Source organism: Neolamprologus multifasciatus, chromosome 14 (genome assembly GCF_963576455.1).
Source record: "Neolamprologus multifasciatus chromosome 14, fNeoMul1.2, whole genome shotgun sequence".
NCBI lineage: Eukaryota > Metazoa > Chordata > Actinopteri > Cichliformes > Cichlidae > Neolamprologus > Neolamprologus multifasciatus.
In genome coordinates this window covers 870,298-889,764 of record NC_140452.1, presented here as the reverse complement: position 1 = coordinate 889,764, position 19,467 = coordinate 870,298, and the positions used below count along the sequence as shown (strand labels likewise).

At 50.7% G+C, this 19,467-nt stretch overlaps 5 protein-coding genes and 1 long non-coding RNA gene across 7 annotated transcripts in view; 4 read left to right on the top strand and 2 right to left on the bottom strand.

Annotated features, from left to right (window-relative positions):
• LOC146502837 (uncharacterized) overlaps nt 1-19,467 on the top strand; it is a 144,737-nt gene that overhangs the window by 82,618 nt on the left and 42,652 nt on the right. The gene's annotated exons all lie outside the window — the stretch shown is intronic.
• Nucleotides 187-3,049, top strand: polr2d (RNA polymerase II subunit D). The gene is made up of 4 exons (XM_085131607.1): nt 187-481; nt 632-812; nt 887-982; nt 2,745-3,049. Exons 1-4 carry the CDS (start codon nt 403-405, stop codon nt 2,821-2,823), a joined length of 435 nt encoding a protein of 144 aa, XP_084987733.1. The 5' UTR covers nt 187-402; the 3' UTR covers nt 2,824-3,049.
• Nucleotides 3,004-5,385, bottom strand: LOC146502842 (dual specificity protein phosphatase 14). 2 transcript variants are annotated; one of them, XM_085131606.1, is made up of 3 exons: nt 4,852-5,385; nt 3,680-3,996; nt 3,004-3,515 (listed from the first exon to the last, which is right to left on the bottom strand). In XM_085131606.1, the coding sequence occupies exons 2-3, from the start codon at nt 3,988-3,990 to the stop codon at nt 3,302-3,304; spliced, it is 525 nt and encodes a 174-aa protein (XP_084987732.1). In that variant the 5' UTR covers nt 3,991-3,996; nt 4,852-5,385; the 3' UTR covers nt 3,004-3,301. The 2 variants fall into 2 exon arrangements, with proteins under 2 accessions (XP_084987732.1, XP_084987731.1); XM_085131605.1 differs by lacking the exon at nt 4,852-5,385 and having other exon boundaries at nt 3,680-4,349.
• Nucleotides 5,640-10,021, top strand: LOC146502841 (uncharacterized). The gene is made up of 4 exons (XM_085131603.1): nt 5,640-6,180; nt 6,323-6,399; nt 6,730-6,981; nt 8,755-10,021. The coding sequence occupies exons 1-4, from the start codon at nt 5,640-5,642 to the stop codon at nt 9,007-9,009; spliced, it is 1,125 nt and encodes a 374-aa protein (XP_084987729.1). The 3' UTR covers nt 9,010-10,021.
• Nucleotides 10,241-17,866, bottom strand: eif2a (eukaryotic translation initiation factor 2A). Its single transcript, XM_085131599.1, has 16 exons — nt 17,736-17,866; nt 16,474-16,543; nt 16,301-16,372; nt 16,094-16,212; nt 15,383-15,482; nt 15,216-15,298; nt 15,068-15,141; nt 14,853-14,997; nt 14,661-14,777; nt 14,381-14,537; nt 14,014-14,098; nt 11,631-11,963; nt 11,440-11,553; nt 10,901-11,014; nt 10,730-10,795; nt 10,241-10,538 (listed from the first exon to the last, which is right to left on the bottom strand). Exons 1-16 carry the CDS (start codon nt 17,761-17,763, stop codon nt 10,473-10,475), a joined length of 1,743 nt encoding a protein of 580 aa, XP_084987725.1. The 5' UTR covers nt 17,764-17,866; the 3' UTR covers nt 10,241-10,472.
• LOC146502839 (stress-associated endoplasmic reticulum protein 1) overlaps nt 18,353-19,467 on the top strand; it is a 1,982-nt gene continuing 867 nt past the window's right edge. The window contains exons 1-2 of the mRNA XM_085131609.1: nt 18,353-18,547; nt 19,231-19,303. Coding sequence (XP_084987735.1) covers nt 18,464-18,547; nt 19,231-19,303 — 157 coding nt within the window. The 5' untranslated portion in view covers nt 18,353-18,463. The remainder of the gene's footprint in view (nt 18,548-19,230; nt 19,304-19,467) is intronic.

Below are 19,467 nucleotides of genomic sequence, written 5' to 3'. Positions count from 1 at the left end.
CGCTCCCGTCCGCAGGAGGGCGCTGCTAGCAGAGACTGTTACTTTGAAAGAATCCCTGCCAGACAGGAAAATGAACTGTCGACCTGATTCTCTAATTTTATGTAATTATTTTTTATATTGTCATCTCTTTGGCACAAACTGCACCCTCCTTCTGTTTTTCATAATGTTCTTTAATGTATGTCACAAAGAGCGGAAGTGACTGTGGGCGCCCCGGAAGTAGTTCTCGCTGTTTTCTTGCGGTCCGGAGTGGTGGCGCTGCTTTCTACCCCCCGACCGTTCTCTCCGGGATTTCCCCCCCGACCTGCGCTTTGTTGCCGGGCTGCCAGGCTTGACCGGGCAGCTGTGTCTCACCCTCCGGGCGGCTTCACACTCCCCGGCCGGTAGCCGGGACTGCTCCTCGACATGGCGGCTGGAGGCGGCGCGGCTCCTCCGCATGTTGGTGATTTTGAAGAGGACGCTTCTCAGCTGCTCTTTCCTAAAGGTGAGTACCTGCAGCGCGCGCACGCACTCTCGAACGCGTGGGTGCACGCGGGTACACAGACCGAGCTGCTGTCTGTGGGTTCGGCTGAAGGTTCAAAGCCTCTCTGAGCATGCGTGCTGAGTGATTGACAGGTGTTGACCTCCTCCTCAGAGTTCGAGAACGCGGAGACGCTGCTGAACTCGGAGGTCCACATGTTGCTGGAGCACAGGAAGCAGCAGAACGAGAGCGCCGAGGACGAGCAGGAGCTGTCCGAGGTCTTCATGAAGACCCTCAACTACACAGCCCGTTTCAGCCGCTTCAAGAACCGCGAGACCATCACGGCCGTGCGCAGGTACGCCCCCGCCCCGGCTCCTGCCCAGGTCCGAGGCGATCCGGTTCTGACCCCTGTCATCTTTCTGCCTTCAGCCTCCTGCTGCAGAAGAAGCTCCACAAGTTCGAGCTCGCCAGTTTGGCCAACCTGTGTCCAGAAGCCGCAGAGGAGGCCAAAGCCCTGATCCCCAGGTAAGTCCGATCCACGTCACAGCAGGAACTTCACAATAAAAGCCTCTGTGACAGCTGCAGTGTTGAGGTACAGGAGCTGCCCCACAGTTCATAAGTAGCTGAGTTAAACACATAGGCAGGTTCAATTCAGTTCAGTTTTATTTATACAGCACCAAATCACAGCAGCAGTCACCTGAAGACACTTTATATTGTCAGGTCGACCCTAGAATAATACAAACAATCATTTGACCCCCAGTGAGCAAGCACTTTGGCGACAGTGGGAAGGAAAAACTCCCTTTTAACAGGAAGAAACCTCCGGCAGAACCAGGCTCAGGGAGGGGCGGGGCCATCTGCTGTGATTGGTTGGGGTGAGAGAAGGAAGACAGGATAAAGACATGCTGTGGAAGAGAGACAGAGATTAATAACAGATATGATTCAATGCAGAGAGGTCTGTTAACACATAGAGAGTGAGAAAGGTGACTGGAAAGGAAAAACTCAATGCATCATGGGAATCCCCGGCAGCCTACATCTATTGCAGCATAACTAAGCTACGTTCACACTGCAGGCGAAAGCGCATCAAATCCGACTTTTTTCATCCTTTGCGACCCCGATCATGGTAATGACAGTGTGAACAACACAGATCCTATATTTTCAAATCCGATCACTTTTGAATGTGGTACTGAATCCGATACCTACAGTGGATGCAAAAGTGTTCGGCCCCCTTGAACTTGCTCACATTTTGTCACAAACATGAATCAGTTTTATTGGACTTCCACGTGAAAGACCAACACAAAGTGGTGAACACGTGAGAAGTGGAACGAAAATCAGACATGATTCCAAACATTTGTTACAAATAACTGAAAAGTGGAATTCCAATAACATTGATTCATGTTTGTGGCTGTAATGTGACAAAATGTGGGAAAGTTCAAGGGGGCCGAACACTTTTGAAAGCCACTGTATCTGGTGTTTCAGAAAGCGACTGCTGTTTGAATCCTGTCGCATTAAATCCGTCTTTTACTTCACTGACACAAGACAGACTGCAGCCAGCTTGAAGGCCTGTGGTACATAGCCGATTATTAGAGATTGAAGAATTAATCAATGGCAGGACTTCTTTGAGCAGTTTTGTAGGAATGGGGTCTAAAAGACACGTTGATGGTTTGGAGGAAGTAATTATTGAAGTTAACTCAGAAAGATCAATTGGAAAAAAAGAGTCTAACTTAACATCAATGGAACTAAGAGTAGCTGTAGATAATATTACATCTGTGGGATGATTATTGGTCATTTTTTCTCTAATGATAAAAATTTTATTTGTGAAGAAGTTCATGAAGTCATCACTAGTTAACGTTAAAGGGATGGTTGGCTCAAAAGAGCTCTGACTTTTTGTCAGCCTGGCTACAGTGCTGAAGAGAAACCTGGGGTTGTTGTTATTTTCTTCAATCAGTGATGAGTAGTAAGCTGTTCTGGCTTTGTGGAGGGCTTTCTTATAAAGCAACAAACTATTTCTCCAGGCTAAATGATGATCCTCTAAATTTGTGACACGCCATTTCCTCTCCAGATTACGAGTCATCTGCTTTAGGGTACGTGTTTGAGAATTATACCACGGAGTCAGGTACACAGCTGCAGAGATTCAGTTTCCTGTCCAGAGCTGGTTCAGTTCTGCAGATACTTCAGAGCAGAACCGGCAGCAGGAGGCAGTGATCTGTGACGATGCTGTGTTTCCATGACGACACCTGTCTGTGTGGTTGTTCGGTTGCTGTGTCAATAAAGTTTTCTGTGTTTTCAGCTTGGAGGGTCGCTTCGAGGACGAGGAGCTGCAGCAGATCCTCGATGACATCCAGACCAAGAGAAGCTTCCAGTACTGAGACCTCAGCCCCCCCACACACACACAGCCCCGCCCCCTACAGCCCCGCCCCCGGACTAATGTGGTCAATCTGCTGTCCTGATAAAACTTTTTCTTACCCGTTGTTTTCACGTGTTTCTTGCACATGCTCAGTTCAGCTTGATTGCAGGGTTGTGTGCCGCGTCTGAACTGTTGCTGATGATGTTTTTGTTTTGGGGTTTTTTTAAATAAAGGTTTGATTGAACCAGTTGCTCAGTCATGTGACTTTTTCATTTGTACAATAAAATTACAAGTAAATAACCGTCTGGCACCATAACACACACACACACTGCAGAAAACAGATGATTTCAGCAGCATTTAAACCACAACCAATCACAGAGCAGCACTCAGAACAGGAGAAATATGCGCAGGATTATAAGCTCCTCCTAACAACAGGAAGAGCACGTGGAAGCAGTTCCTCAGAGCGCTTCACACCGAAAACGCCGCAGAGCCAGCCAGCATCAGACATTCAGGCAGTGCACCGCTGCAGCGTCCGAGTCCTCCAGAGCTTCAGGAAGGACGCCGCCTGGTGTGCTCGCCATCCTCACCGTGTTCCTACCAAACAGGCTCCTCTCCAAGTCTATCAGCTGCCTCCAGAAACCAGCGTTGGGTCGAATAAATGGTCGCTGCTCCAGAACAAGTTCGTGAGCTCGACGGAGGCTGAGACCCTGAGACCTGAAGCACAGAGACCAGAACCACATCACACACCAGAACCACGTCAGAGACCAGAACCACGTCAGAGACCAGAACCACATCACACACCAGAACCACGTCAGAGACCAGAACCACATCAGAGACCAGAACCTGACTGTCACAGTGAGATAAAGCACTGTGGCTACCTCATGAGGTAGGCCATGACCAGCGCAGAGGACCGGCTTCTGCCGGCGGTGCAGTGGACCAGAGTCGCCCCCGTTTGGTTCTGGTTGATCCGTTCAGTTACCAGGTCGAAGTACTCTCTGAGGGGGGCGTGAGGCTGGTCCTGGACGGGGACGTGGAGCACCTGCAGACCATCCAGTTGCGGGTAGGAAATGTCCTCGAGCCCACTGGCGTTGACGATGAGAGTGACATTTCTGCTGGTCAACACGCTGGTGTTCAGAGCCGAGTCCAGATCAGTGAGGAAGAGGCCAGCAGAGACCCGAGAGACCCGCATGAGCCGCTGCAGGAGGACACATCACAAACTGAGGTTAACAGAACAAAGACGCAAACAAAGAGCAGGAGCTCGCCACTTCCTGTCAAATTCTCTTCAGTGAGGCGAGCAGCGGTTCAGCCAACCACACAGAACCATAGACAGTTAGCGGGCTCTGACCAGACTGGAGACAGAACCAGTATCATTACTTCCAGGCTGGACGACTGTTAAATCCAGAATTCAAAATCCTGCTCCTCACATACAATGTCTTAAATAATCAGGATCTTATCTTAATGACCTTGTAGTACCATATCACCCTATCAGAGCACTTTCTTCCTGTTAAAAGGGAGTTTTTCCTTCCCACTGTCGCCAAAGTGCTGCTCATAGGGGGTCAAATGATTGTTGGGTTTTTCTCTGTATCTATTGTTGTGGGGTCGACCCTGTATAAATAAAGTTGAATTGAATCAGCATATTAAAATGCATAGCTGGTATTTTTATGCATCACTGTTTTTCACTATTGTAAACAAACAAGAGCAAAGCGTTTCGTCAGAAGTGGATTCGAAGCCACGCCTCCAGGTGAGACTGCGACCTGCACACAGGTGGGCTGACAGCAGCTCGTCCTTCATACACAGCGATAGTGATGATGATGATGAGTGTTCAGCGTGTGGATGTAACAAACTCCAAACCCGAGTCTTCCGGTTGGTATTGATACGATTCATCGATGATCAACCAGATTATTGGGAGCGGGCTGAGCTGAAACATGCCGGGACGTGTCCGGGTGTCACGGGATAATGAGTCAGCGAAGCTTTAAATAGACTCGGTTTCGTTTCTGCTCTCAGACCGACAGCAGAGACAGGTAAGGTACATTCTGACACTTTCACTCACCTGCCAGGTAGATAAGGAGCCAGCCCTCTGTTTACAGCTGAATGAGCGTAGAACAGACAGGCCGAGGTCTGGAAAACTAACCTCGCCGTGCGCTCTCAGAGGAGCCGGAGCGGCTTCAACCAGACTCTATTCAAAATTCATTCACTTTAGGGCCTTCCGTTTCTGCGTTTCCCTGTTTTTCTGTTTCAAGAGAAAAGCTATTTCCCATAAGAGAGGACCCTAAGAACACATTATAAAAGTAAGTAAAATTGGATCACAGAGTGCTTTACAACAACATAACGGCGCATAAAAGCTAAAAAAATAAGAGCTTTTAGTTGTTTCTTAAAAGACAGACGAGGAAACGTTAAAGTTGGCCTGATTATTTGGAAGAATCTCCCTGAAAAACGATGACCGCTGCCTTCGTGAGGTCAGGGCCGAAAACGAGAGCGGCTCCTCCCCGTGAGTCTCAAACGCCTCCCGGTGAGCCCGCGTCCACCGGAACACCGGGCGCCGTGTTTCTACACAAATCTGAACGGAGTCTGGTGGCAGGAGTGTACGTGCTTGGGGACGTGGTCGAGCGATCACGTGGTTTGTTTCGGCTGTTTGAACCGGATGTGTGGCGAAACATATGACTCTTCAAAATAAAAGCCTCGGTCGAGTCGGTCAAGTTAAAAATCTGTTATTACCCGTTTGATGGTGATTATTTCGATTCGTGATTTTATTTCATCTGATCATGTTTATTGCTTCCTGGATTCAGACTCTCCTGCAGTTTCTCCTCTGGCCCCCTTTCGGATCAAGACCCAACAACAATGCGGAACCACAACACCAAGCAGACTTCCACTGGCACGGCTCAGAAACCAGTCCTCCCTCAGGTCAGATACCACCCCTCCATCCAGACTCCAGAGGGCATCACTGGAACCAGAACCTCCAGTAAAACCAGACCCGGTGCTGCGCGCCCCCTTCAGACTGGGACTGACTCCCGGGCAGATCCAGGAAACAGCGGCGCCCAAAAAGCTGCCTCGGCTGCGAGACCTCCTCCTGAAGGAGGGCAGAAACGGGCACAGAAACCTGTGAAGGAGGCGGTTGCTGCTGATCCAGATCCTCCCCAGAAACCTTCCCCAGCAGCCCCTCCCAGACCCGAGCAGGTGCCCCTGGATGTGGGTGTCCATCTGGACCGGTGTGTGGTGGAGGAGGTGGAAGTCTTGACCCGCGGACAGAGAAACAACCCAGACTGGTTCGCTTGGAGGAAGAACCGGATCACGGCCTCGGTGGCACACAGCATCGCTCGCTCCGGCTTTGTTAACGGCAAGAGTAAAACTCCGCCCACCTCCTACCTGGCTGCTGTCACAGGTAGGCCACACCTTCTACCACCTGGTACCCTGACTCCATATAAATCTTTTAGCAGCTTCACCAGGACGTCTGCTGCTGTGAGTTGTTATTGTAACACGTGCAGGAGCTCAGCCAGTAACTGGTTACCTGACTGTGTCGACAGGTGAGGGGCGCAGAGTCCAGACCAGAGCCATGAGCTGGGGGGTCCACATGGAGGCTGAGGTCATCCGCAGGTACCAGGTGTGTTTCAGCATCTTTGTAACACTCAGCCATCCTCACAAACACGGCCAGCAGGATGTATGAGAGCTCTGAGTTTAACAAGTCAAAGAAGCTCAGTGTCAACGACGACGCCTGAGATAAAATACAAATAAATGAGTAATTATTATGGTAATGGTCAACAAAGAACAGAGAAAATAGTTTTAAATCAGTGACGTGAAAGAGAGAATAAAATAATAAGAAAACCAGAATCAGTGAAAAATATCAGAAAACGCACAAAATATGTGAGAAAACCGCAACACGAGGAGGCGGTCCTTCACTACTGATGATGTCACTGATTACATCACCCCACAGAGGCTGAAGTCCTCGGCGTTGGGCCGGCAGGTCTGCGTTCAGGACTGCGGCTTGTTCGTCGACCCCCGGAGGCCCTGGTTGGCTGCCAGTCCCGACGGCATCGTGACGGACAGACGAAGCGGCCAATGGCTGCTCTGCCTGGAGGTGAAGTGTCCCTACAAGCACAGACACAGGCGGGTGGAGGACGCCTGCAGGGAGGACCCCGCCTTCTGTCTGCAGCTGCATGAGGAGGCCACACGGGAGCAGGGCGGGGTAGCAACCACACATCAGTCTGCTCCTCTTCCTCTCTGATTCTTCCTCTCTGATTCCTCCTCTTCCTCCTCCTCCTCCTTGATTCCTCCTCCTCTTCTTCCTCCTCCTCTCTGATTCCTCCTCTTCCTCCTCTTCTCTGATTCTTCTTCCTCCTCCTCCTCTCTGATTCCTCCTCCTCTTCTTCCTCCTCCTCTCTGATTCCTCCTCTTCCTCCTCTTCTCTGATTCCTCTTCCTCCTCCTCCTCCTTGATTCCTCCTCCTCTTCTTCCTCCTCCTCTCTGATTCCTCCTCTTCCTCCTCTTCTCTGATTCCTCTTCCTCCTCTCTGATTCCTCCTCCTCTTCTTCCTCCTCTCTGATTCCTCCTCCTCTTCTTCCTCCTCCTCTCTGATTCCTCCTCTTCCTCCTCTTCTCTGATTCCTCTTCCTCTTCTCTGATTCCTCCTCCTCTTCTTCCTCCTCCTCTCTGATTCCTCCTCTTCCTCCTCTTCTCTGATTCCTCTTCCTCTTCTCTGATTCCTCTTCTCTGATTCCTCCTCCTCTTCTTCCTCCTCTCTGATTCCTCCTCCTCTTCCTCCTCCTCTCTGATTCCTCCTCTTCCTCCTCTTCTCTGATTCCTCCTCCTCTTCCTCCTCCGCCTCTTCCTCTCTGATTCAGTGTCCTCCTCCTCTTCCTCCTCCTCTCTGATTCCTCCTCTTCTCTGATTCCTCTTCCTCTTCTGATTCCTCCTCCTCCTCCTCTCTGATTCCTCCTCTTCTTCCTCCTCCTCTCTGATTCCTCCTCTTCCTCCTCTTCTCTGATTCCTCCTCTTCCTCCTCTTCTCTGATTCCTCTTCCTCTTCTCTGATTCCTCCTCCTTTTCTTCCTCCTCTCTGATTCCTCCTCCTCTTCCTCCTCCTCTCTGATTCCTCCTCTTCCTCCTCTTCTCTGATTCCTCCTCCGCCTCTTCCTCTCTGATTCAGTGTCCTCCTCCTCTTCCTCCTCCTCTCTGATTCCTCCTCTTCCTCCTCCTCTCTGATTCCTCCTCTTCCTCCTCCTCTCTGATTCCTCCTCTTCCTCCTCTTCTCTGATTCCTCTTCCTCTTCTCTGATTCCTCCTCCTCCTCCTCTGATTCCTACTCTTCTTCCTCCTCCTCTCTGATTCCTCCTCCTCCTCTCTGATTCCTCCTCCTCTTCCTCCTCCGCCTCTTCCTCTCTGATTCAGTGTCCTCCTCCTCTTCCTCTCTGATTCAGTGTCCTCCTCTTCTTCCTCCTCTTCTCTGATTCCTCCTCCTCTTCTTCCTCCTCTTCTCTGATTCCTCCTCCTCTTCTTCCTCCTCTCTGATTCCTCCTCCTCTTCCTCCTCTTCTCTGATTCCTCCTCCTCTTCCTCCTCCGCCTCTTCCTCTCTGATTCAGTGTCCTCCTCCTCTTCCTCCTCCTCTCTGATTCCTCCTCTTCTCTGATTCCTCTTCCTCTTCTCTGATTCCTCCTCCTCCTCCTCTCTGATTCCTCCTCTTCCTCCTCTTCTCTGATTCCTCCTCCTCTTCCTCCTCCACCTCTTCCTCTCTGATTCAGTGTCCTCCTCCTCTTCCTCCGCCTCTTCCTCTCTGATTCCTCCTCTTCCTCTCCGATTCCTCCTCTTCCTCTCTGATTCCTCCTCTTCCTCTCTGATTCCTCCTCCTCTTCCTCCTCCTCCTCCGATTCCTCCTCCTCTTCTTCCTCCTCCAATTCCTCCGCCTCTACCTCTCTGATTTCGTGTCCTCTTCCTCTCTGATTCCTCCTCTTCCTCCTCCTCCAGAGTCCAGTGTACCGCCTGAAGACCTCGCACAGCTACTACACTCAGATCCAGTGTCAGCTGGCGGTGACGGGGCTGCGGGAGGCCGAGCTCGTGGTCTTCACCCTGAAGGAAACGGCTGTGGTCCCGGTGACCTTTGACCCCGAGCTGTGGGAGGAGACGGTGTCCAAACTGGAGGTGTTTTACAGGGACGCTGTGCTGCCTCACGTCAGGCAGAAGATGCAGCAGCGTGCAGCAGCTGGGACGCCGGAGCCGTAGAGGTCCAGGGGCCAGTCGGGCTACCAAAACCCATCTCTGCCCGTCGGGCTGTCGTAGAAAAATATATGTCAATGCTTTTGCATCCTTTCTGAAATGTAGCTGTGTAATTATGTCATTGGCATCGAGCTGCTGTCAATATGTGACATACTGAAATAGTTTGAATTTGTTTTTTGCTTTCACTTTGCAATCGCGTGAACTGTGTATAGAGAGCGACAGCACTGATTGGTGAGTGATGATAAATTCCTCTGACATCGTCTTATCAATCGTTAGCTTACTATCAAACATGACAAGTGAAATCTCCCGCAGCTTAAACATGTGAGAGGTTGATCGCGCAGAGAATCGCTGAGCGTTATGTGAGTGCGCGTGTAAAAGCAGCAGGATATATATTTTAGTTCTGCTGAGCCAAATAAGACAGGTCAGGGTGAAGAAGTGACAGCCAAAGAAAAGCTTACCACAAAACGGAAAAGACAAATCAGACTATAAGGCAAAAAGAAAGTGCAGCTTTATGGTTTCATGGACAAAAGAATTTCTGTGGCTGCAATATGACGAGCTAAATAACCAGGGCTGCACATAAGTGGTCCGCAGGTGCGCATTCGCTGACAAAATAAAAAACGCCACAAGATAATAAGTTGCAACGCGTGTTTGCGTACATAAGATGTTCTGGAGGAGGACAGACATTTGTTTAGACTCTTAAAGATGTCGATCTGTTTGAAAGGTTGGTTACTTGCATAACACCGGTTCTCTGAACACCGAGTGAGACATCACCAAACTGCCCGACCTGCGAGGGCAGGGCATCCCCGTGTCCTTTGAAGTGATTGGACGGCCTCGCACAGACCAATCACAGGGAACGGAGGTGGTGGAGCTTCCGTGATTGGTCACACCAGAGGGCACTTCCCACACATAATGGACTCACTTTGCAGAGAACGGGGGTTACACAAATGACCAAATTCTTTGTTGAATTTATTAGAAATGCTTTATTTTCTTTTTATTACCAATAAAAAATGGAACTGAGGCAGTTGTGTGTTGGTATTAGGGCGGTGACGAAGCTCGGCAGGTGTAGCCGAGTTTGTGTAAATGAATCCAATTAAAAGGATCCGACTCAGAGCAGGTGACCGTAGTCGCAGAGCAGCAGGCCTGGGTTCAACTCCCACGGCCAGAAACAAAAAGCCAACAACTGTGGGGACAAATAAAAACAAAGGTTTCACTGCGACAACAAGAAGAAGAACTGGTCTCATGATCTGTTACAAAGTTTATTACTGGACAACCTCCAGCTGAGACAGCGCTCGCCGCTCGCCGCCACAGGCAGGGCGTGAACATAAGGAACAAACATCCACTCGGTTTAACCCTCTGCAGGCATGCCACACCTGTCAGATAAGCCCCGCCCCTCAACTAAAAACTCATTCACAGACGTCCCTCTGTGTTCTGCAGGATGGGAGGCGTGGTCTGTAGCTCCCAGGGACCTCCTACTGTCCGATCTGCAGCTCCTGCAGCTCCTTCAGCAGCTGCTCCTCCTTCTGGATCTTCTCCACCTGCAGAGGAAAGATTAAGCGCAGCGTTAGCGCCGCTGTGCTCACAGCACCCTTTACCAGTCATCATCTACAGCGTGATCACAGTTCCTCCAGGCACCACCCAGGGCCCGCCGATGACTGCGGCGCCCGGCGTTTGCCCCTCACGAGCCCATATTAGTTTGTGGGACATGAGGCAGAAACAAAAACATCACCTGGTTCTTCTGCAGGACCTTCCCCGACGCCTGCTGCTCCTTCAGCTCCTCGATGGCCTTCAGTTTCTGAAACACACAAACGTCACTGACTGACCAATCAGAGCACCACACACCACTGACCCCGCCCCCAGATCACCTGACTGACGTTCACAGAAATAAACCACCCTTCACCTTCTTCAAGTTCTTGATCTTCTTTTCCACCTCTGGGTCACCGATGCTTGCCTCTGATTGGCTGTTAGTGACAGCGGCGGGGTCAGTGGGAGGTTCTGGTTCTGGTTTCGTCTCCTGTTGAAATAATCAGATCAGTGTTCACACAACTGCCTCGAGCACCTTACACCTGCCTCGGGCGTGAGATCCAGGTGAGAGAAACAAAGATGCTGCACCTGAAACTTCAAACTGAAGCCAGGCTGAAATGATCAGTCAGCAGATCACATGATCACACGTCAGCTGATGATGAAGAAACCTCTCAGCTTCTTCATCATCATCCTCTGTGATGGTGACACATGAATTTAATCAGACGCTGAATATCAGATATTTTAAACAAGTGTTTCACAGTAAAAGCCAAACTTTAGAGTGCTTTTAATTTGAAAATGGCACAGGATGTGTAGTGTTTGTGTAACAGCTGATGCAGGAAGAGAGCAGGTGATCCGTTGCTTCTCCAGCGGCGCCTGGATTTCAGCACCTGTACACGTGTCACTCTCGAGTCTCACCTGCTTCGCCGCCTTCTTCGCTTCTCGCTTCCTCTGGTTCTTCAGAGCAGACTTAGAGAGACTCTTCTCTCCCGACGCTCCGGGACGAAGGTCCTGAGGCGGCTCGTCCTCGTGCTGACAGGAAGAGACGGGTGAGGTTACCATAACGACGACTCCTGCATAAATAGACCAGAGAGCCGTCGTCATCTTACCAGTTTGGAGCTGGGCGTGGCGGGCAGGTGTCTCAGTGCAGGAGGCCGGTACGCCTGTGTGGGCGGGGCCTGTGTGGACCCCAGCTGGCTGGGCGCCGCCTGGTACTTGATTGGTCGCTCGGGGAAGCTGCCGTCGGGGAGCGACTGCCAGCGCACCTCCCACAGCTCCGAGCCGGCCGCCACGTCCCATTGCTGAAGCACGGCGCCGGCGTAGTGCCAGATCTTATAACCGTTACTGACCCGCAGCCGAGGAGAGCAGGTCGCCGTGACGATATGCTCGCCATCGGGACACCAGGAGAAATGAGTGGCATCCGGCGCCTGAGGTTTGGACACCTTGGACGAGACGGGTGAGACTAGTGAAGCCAAACACGATGACGATGGCGTTTAAAGACAAACCGACGGACAAGACGGCGTTTGATGAAATCACTGATTCTTCAGCTCACTGAGGGCTGCGTTTGGGAAATCGATTTGATTCATTGAATCCTGAATGATTTTTACAGATAAATTTTATCAGAAACGTCAGAATCTCAGGTTGAAGCTGAAACGATTAAAGTGAAACGTGGAAACGTGGAGCGTCCACAGACGGCGCCGAGAGTCGACCGCTCACAGATCCTGAAGCTGCAGGTTTCGTCACTCGGACCCAAACTGAGCAGCAGAAGATCAAACTTCACGTTTGATCAACATGCTCATGAACTCTGACCCTGGCTCCTGCACAGCTCTCTCTCTCTCTCAGACCAGTTCACCATCAAATCTGTTCATCAGCCAGCAGCTGCTGCTGTGCTCAGCGCTGTCGCCTCTGACAGCAAAGCCTCGTCTCTGCTGCTCAAACTGAATGAATGCAAACTTTTACTGCTCAGCTGTGTCTGTAATCAAACCTCTGTGACTCTGCTTCAGCATCAGGTCACGTTCACATTTGATTCATGGTTTGCTTCAGTTTCTGATCGACTGCAGAACATTTTTAAGGTTATTTGCTATAAAAAGGCAGAACAGGAAAAGCTGCTTCATGTTTCTGTTTGAGCCTCCGAGGTTTCGAGGGCTCTTTAAACAGCATCTAAATGATCAGAATGATATTATTTCTGACAGTCTGATCAGAAATGAGCTGAACTGAATCAGTGATGATACGAGCTGTAAATAAGAGCATCGCTTTGACGTGTGATAACAGAAACACACGAAACAATGAAACTGTGATGATACAGTTACAATAAAAAAGCTTCAGTAACAGTAGGGCTGCTCAATTAATCGAATTTAAATCTCGATTACGATCTGGGCTTTCAACGATCATTAAACATGACTGCGCCGATTATTAGCCCCTCCCTCGTGCTTTACTCTCGCGCTGCTCCGTGTGGCGAATCGAGCGCACCTCTCTGCGTTTCGAACACGCGTCACAACAATTAAGAGCAGCGGTCTCCAACCTTTTTTGCGCCACGGACGGTTTATGCCCGACAATATTTTCACGGACCGGCCTTTAAGGTGTCGCGGATAAATACAACAAAATAAAACTAGTACCGGTACCGAAAAAAAGAAGATTTATTCATAACACACGTGAAAAGACCCAGGAAAACCGAGTAAACAATAAAAACGATAACAAAATAACGCTGAAAACCGATAAAAACCCTGAAAACTAAACATTTCACACCTGAGCCTCAACTCTCGTGGCCCGGTACCATCGACTCACGGACCAGTACCGGTCCGAGGCCCGGGGGTTGGGGACCGCTGATTAAGAGGACCCGAGGGAAGCTCGGGAAGCAGAAGTTATTTGGAGAGGAGAGTGATGCTGCTGGTTGGAAAGAGGTAAAAAACTTGAGTGGTGTGGAAACATTATGAGTCAGACGTGGATCAAGTAGACACAGTGTGTAAACTACAGTGTCGCAGCTGCACCACAGAGCAACACTGCAAACTTCACTAAACATGTTTACATTTATTTCTTATATTGCAAACATTTGCACTGTTATCAGGATTTGCAGTATTTTATATTATTGTTTGTCATTATTCAACATTGTTATTGTTAAATATCGTCAAATAATCGTGATGATCATTTTCGCCATAATCGAGCAGCCGTAGTAACAGTCAAATCACACTGGACACCACCCACAACCACAGGTGGAGCAGTTTGATCTCTTTTACATGTTTGGTTTGAGGCTCCACCATCGGGTCAGACCTGTGGCCTGGTGTCCCTCAGGGCTCCGCCCCCATGACTCTCATGTGTGGGCCGACAGCGTGTTGCTGATTTACTCTTAAAAAGAGTGAAGAATGAAACTCACGCTGGGCGTGTGCTTCAGCGCTAACCACATGGCGCTGTGACAGGAAGTGAAACACCGCTGAAGGTGCATTTACCTGTTGCTTTTCGACCCCCCCCCCTCCCCCGCAGGTGTTTTCCCCTCACCTGTTTGTAGTTCTTCACATCCCAGACCTCCATCTGACCTCGCAGGTTACCGAAGCCGGCCAGGATCAGGATGTGGCCCTGAGGGCTACAGACAGGAAGACAGACAGCAGCTTAAGGTTTCACATCAGCCTGATTTCTCCTTAAAAGCGACCAATCAGGTGCAGCCTCTCACAGGAAGCATCCCATCCTACTGACTACTCTGGGTCAGGAGGAGCCAACGTTTCCTGCTGCGGTGATACGACGCTTCTCCATCACGTACGACCTCCTCCTGAAGACGCCGTATGGCTGAGCCACCGTCACGGCGGCATCACTAACAGACGTGACCAAAGAGGCGCTAACACGCCGTCGAGCACAGGCGGATTCTCACCTGTAGTACGCTGAGTTTCGCGGTCCGGTCCCAAAGTCGTAGACGGCGTCACATTTGAGGTTGAAGACGGTGGCTTTGGCCGGCATGAAGCCATACACCACGCAGAACTCGGCGGAGCTTGGACTCCACGCCACGTCGTAGATTGGGCCGTTCTTCGCTGTTTAAAGCGATAAAGAAAAGTCGTTACACAAACATTTCCTGTCGCCATATTTTACCCCTCAGGTGACCAACGCTGGCGCCGCAGCGAGAAGCTAAACTGGGAAGTAAAAGGAGGATTTACACAGCTGGACCAGCGCCGTCTCTCCGTTAACGCCGAGGTAATGCAGCGTCTGCTCTCCATAGTACGACGCGCCAGTTTTATCGACTTCAGTGCTCGCCGTCACCAGCACGGCCGAGGCTGCGGGAGAGACAGGCGGGTTAGCGTCAGCGCCCACAGGGTCACGGTTTAGCCGTCGGGACTCGGGACGCCTACCTTTCCTGTTCCACTGCATCGTCACTCGGTCAGCCTTGAAGAAGCTCTTGTTGGCGAGCGCAGCAGTCGGCCCTCCAAACGCCGGGTACTGATACAGGCGGACGAACGAAGGAGCTCCTTTGCTGCCCGGGACGTAGACGGCGACCTGACGGGGACAGACGGCGGGTGGGACCACGCTCAGGTAAATGAACTGTGCTGCCGGACGCTCCGCTCACCTTGCTGGGCTGACCTCCAGGCGACAGCGCGAAGTCGGACACCTTCTGCATGTGGAGCTTGTTGGCGATGGAGTCTGGGGGAAACGATGGCGCAGACATCAGCTGCTGGTTGCACAGCAACAGAGGCTACCGCCGCACGCGTCCTTACCAAAGTCGTTGTCCTCGTAGAAGTGCAGCTCGTTGTTGACGATCCTCACGCAGATCTTCTCGTCTTCAGACCAGCTGGGACACCTGCAGACCGCCACAGACATCAACACTGACAGGCAACAACCAATCAGACGATCGATCGGTCAGTCAGGGAGCGTCAGGACTCACCACGACTCCACCTTCTTCTGATAGAGGGCTTTGATGAGTCGTCCGCTGCGCAGCTCCCACAGCTGGAGGTTGGCTTCCCCCTGAGGACTGTCCTGAGTCTCTGCAGCGTCACAGAGTCAACTTTATTTAAACAGCACCGAGCACACCGAAACACAGCAGGCCACACCCCCACACAAACTAACGCCACGTGCTGCTGACACCTGCAAGAGTCAGTGTGGGTTTAGCCCACACAGGAAATGTCTCTTTCCACCAGACTCCATTCACAAAAACAGTCATTTAACCTCAGAAAGTCTTTACCTGTCAATTTTTCTTACATAAAAAAGTAAAAACAGCTGCACCAGGTGTGCAGACCCCCTCACCTGTAAACCTACAGAACTCACTTTCTTTGGATAAAAGTAAACATGCTGCAGGAGAGAGGCTCCGTGCAGACACGGGCACACCTGCCTGCACACCTGCCTGCACACCTGCCTGCACACCTGCCTGCACACCTGCCTGCACACCTGCCTGCACAGGGGAACAAAAAGGAGTATCTGCACAACCGTTCTAGTGTCACCGTCTCTGCGACTGAGCGTGAACTCAGAGTGCAGAGGAGAGTCTGAGAAATGTTGATGTCACATGACATCAGTCTACCTGTCTGGGTGTAGAAGGACTCGTGACCTCATGTGAACTTGTTTTATCTCTAATCTACGGACGTGAAACTTCTTCTCTTACTCGTGTACAGTTGCCAGGTAACCAGGATGTTGTTGAGTGGAGAAAACTCCAGCAGGGCTGTCTTCGGGAGGTCAAAGGTCGACACCACAGCGCCATCTGAGGGGTTCACGATGGAGACACTGATGTACAGGCAGACAGAGGGTTAGAGGTCAGAGGTCAGACAGGGTGCAAGACAGTTGTTACTCACAGGGATGGAGAAGCTCCTACTTTTGTCCGTTACACCAACCAAAGAGGGTCCCGTCTCCGCTGAAGGTCACACATCTGCTGGGCCGGCAGTCCCTGCCACACACACACGCACACACACACACACACACACACACACAGTAAACAAACAAACTGTGTCCGTGTGTCGTGACGGGGTGCGTAGGGGGCGGGGTTACCTCTGGAAAGCTGCATGTGGCTCACAGTGGGGGGGGCCTCGGAGCAGAGACGTGCCATCGGATCCTCGCACTGAAACACAAACACACCAAAAGTATGTGGACGGCTCACTGACGCGTCGGTGACTCCTGAGCGCTGACTCAGCGCTGCGAGGGAAGGCCTCGCCGTCATCGATGCTCGCTAACTGTTCATTCCTACAACGTTTATCTTTAAGATCTCAAATGTAAAACTGAGCTTTTATTTTATTTAACTGTCACTTTAATGTAAACAAGTTATTTCTGTATGCTCGCTGTATTGTAGTCATACTGTTATGAGTCAACGTGTCTTCGTGTTTACAGAGAATCTGTGAGACTGACATTAAATTATTCTTGCGCCCTGTTACTGTGAACAGATCCGATTAAAGCGGCTCACTCCTTCAGCGGTGAGATGCTGTTGGAAACAGATGCTTTACATCAGGGGTGTCCAACTCCGGGCCTCGGGGGCGTGTCCTGCAGGTTTTAGATGTGTCAGCTGATTAAAATGGCTAAATGACGTCCCTGCCATGTGTTGAGGTTCTCCAGAGGCTGGTAACGAACCAATCATGTGGTTCAGGTGTGCTGACCCGGGGTGAGATCTAAAACCTGCCAACACCGGCCCTCGAGGCCTGGAGTTGGACACACCTGCTTTACAATTTGACCAAAGGGGCTGCGACCTTTGGTCTCAGATATCAACACAGTTGGGAATAAACCGAAGAGTAAAAGAGGCCCTGAAAGAGCTCCGTTTAAAAACCCCTTAATATGACGTAATCCCGATTAAACCAAAACAGTGTCGCGTGAGTTTACAGCAAACGCGGCGTTTGAAGCGCACAGCACCGCCTCGCACATCGGCTCCAACACAGACCCTGACGTAGCTGCTGCTCTGCTGTTGTTAAGCTCTTTGTACCCGAAACCTCACTGACGTGAAACAGAAAACCGCGTGGTAAAATTCAACCAGCTCAGTCTTATTAACGGAAACACACACGGGCGTTATATTAGAGCCGAATCAACCCAAAGACTCCACCGATTTAAAAACATACAACACTTTCATCGCGAGCGCACGTGACTTTGTTATATTCGCACAAATTAATATTTTATCCGATTCCTCACTGGGTTTGGCGGGCTGCTGGCTCTACCTAACGCGGAGGCTTACGCTGGTCGTGGCGGATGTGTGACTTTGTGTCGTTGTCCGTGCGTTTTAAAAAGACAGACATTTTTATATAAATCAAAATAAACAAAAATGTACCCACCTGCCAGCAACGGGACGGGGGGCGCCATGTTTATTGTGCCGGAAGAAGAAAACAGCACCCCGGAAATGCGTCAGACACCGAGAGGTGGGTCTATCAGCGCCACGTCAGCAGACAGTCAGCGACACGTCGTTAAACACTGAAAAGAAGACGCTCACTTTATCATTTATTAACATTTAGTTAAAGATTCTCTGATAATCGCGAGCTTATAAGATCAGCCACGTTCAACAATTATCATTAAATATCATTTCTTTCTGATTTGAGGTCAAAGTTGCATCAAAAATGTCGGAAACTGACTAAAAGGGATTCCGCTTTTGCTTTCAAAATAAAAGGTATCTGGAAAGAAGGATAGGAAAACTGAAGGACCTCAGTCGAAAGGTTTTATTTAAATCAGCTTTATAAAAACAACAGTTTAAACAGTAACACTGAAATGGCAGGTGGTGAGGGGGGGTAGACGCGTCTCTAACAGCACCACCATCAACCACGTCCTCTTGAACGGCGACTACAGCTGGCTTTAATTTTGAAAGGGCCTGCAGGAAATCATGTTTGCGCAGTAAGGCGCTTTCCATGGAGTGTGGGCGTGACCAGCACGAAAGGGGGCGGGGCATCAGGTTTTTGAGTACGTCGACAAACAAGAGTCGGTCCCAGTGCGTGAAACAGCGGAGCGACGAGCGCGAGGACGAAACGACGACAAACAAACAAACAAACAAACAAACAACAGCGACGACGAGATGGTGGCCAAACAGAGGATCCGCATGGCGAACGAGAAACACAGCAAGAACATCACGCAGAGAGGAAACGTGGCCAAGACCACGGTGAGTAAAACGTCATCGTCAGGGCGAAGAGCGCGAGCCGAAACTGATCGATAAAGGATCAGAAACCGATCGATCGCGTGAGGATCCGTCGTCAGGTCCAGTCAGGCCGACTTCAGGAGCACTTTAGCTCCCCTACAGACAGGCTGCAACAGATGGGTTTCAAAACAGGAAAGGTCAAAGGTCAAAGATGATTGTTTTAAAGGTGGGCCGATTTAAAAGCGTCTCTCCAGGAGAGTAAAGCGCAGGTATTGATCACAGGTGATCGAGTGTAGAGCTAATGTGACCCAGAAGTCTGAGAATTCCAGAGAAACGGGCTGTCCGTGAAGGCAGCGCACTTGGAGCTGGGCCCAGCAGGCCTGGGAGAAAGGTGGGGTACGCCTGGGAGAGAGGTGGGGTACGCCTGGGAGAGAGGTGGGGTACACTGGGGAGAAAGGTGGGGTACGCCTGGGAGAGAGGTGGGGTACGCCTGGGAGAGAGGTGGGGTACGCCTGGGAGAGAGGTGGGGTACACCGGGGAGAGAGGTGGGGTACACCTGGACAGGTCTCAGGTCGGGTTTTAGTCACAATCAGAGTCTAAAACCTTCCTGCAGCGAGGCGACGTGATAACCGCTGCGCCACCCGATCAACAATAAACACAGATCAGGATGAGCGTGATGGGCTGATCAATACATGTGTGTGTTTCAGAGGAGCCTCACTGATGACAAAGGCGTGGGGCCGTGGCTGCTCGCCCTCTTCATCTTCGTCGTCTGTGGATCAGGTGAGTCCTCCTCTTCTGCTTCACGCTGACGCTCGTTCATTGTTATAAATGTGTCTTTGATTTTCTGGTTTATGAAAGCTTTAAATAACTGTTGACTAAAGAGCTGGAAATGGGCGGGGCCTGTCCCTGTGATGTTATGGCACGCCGTGCTGCTGTGACCTTTA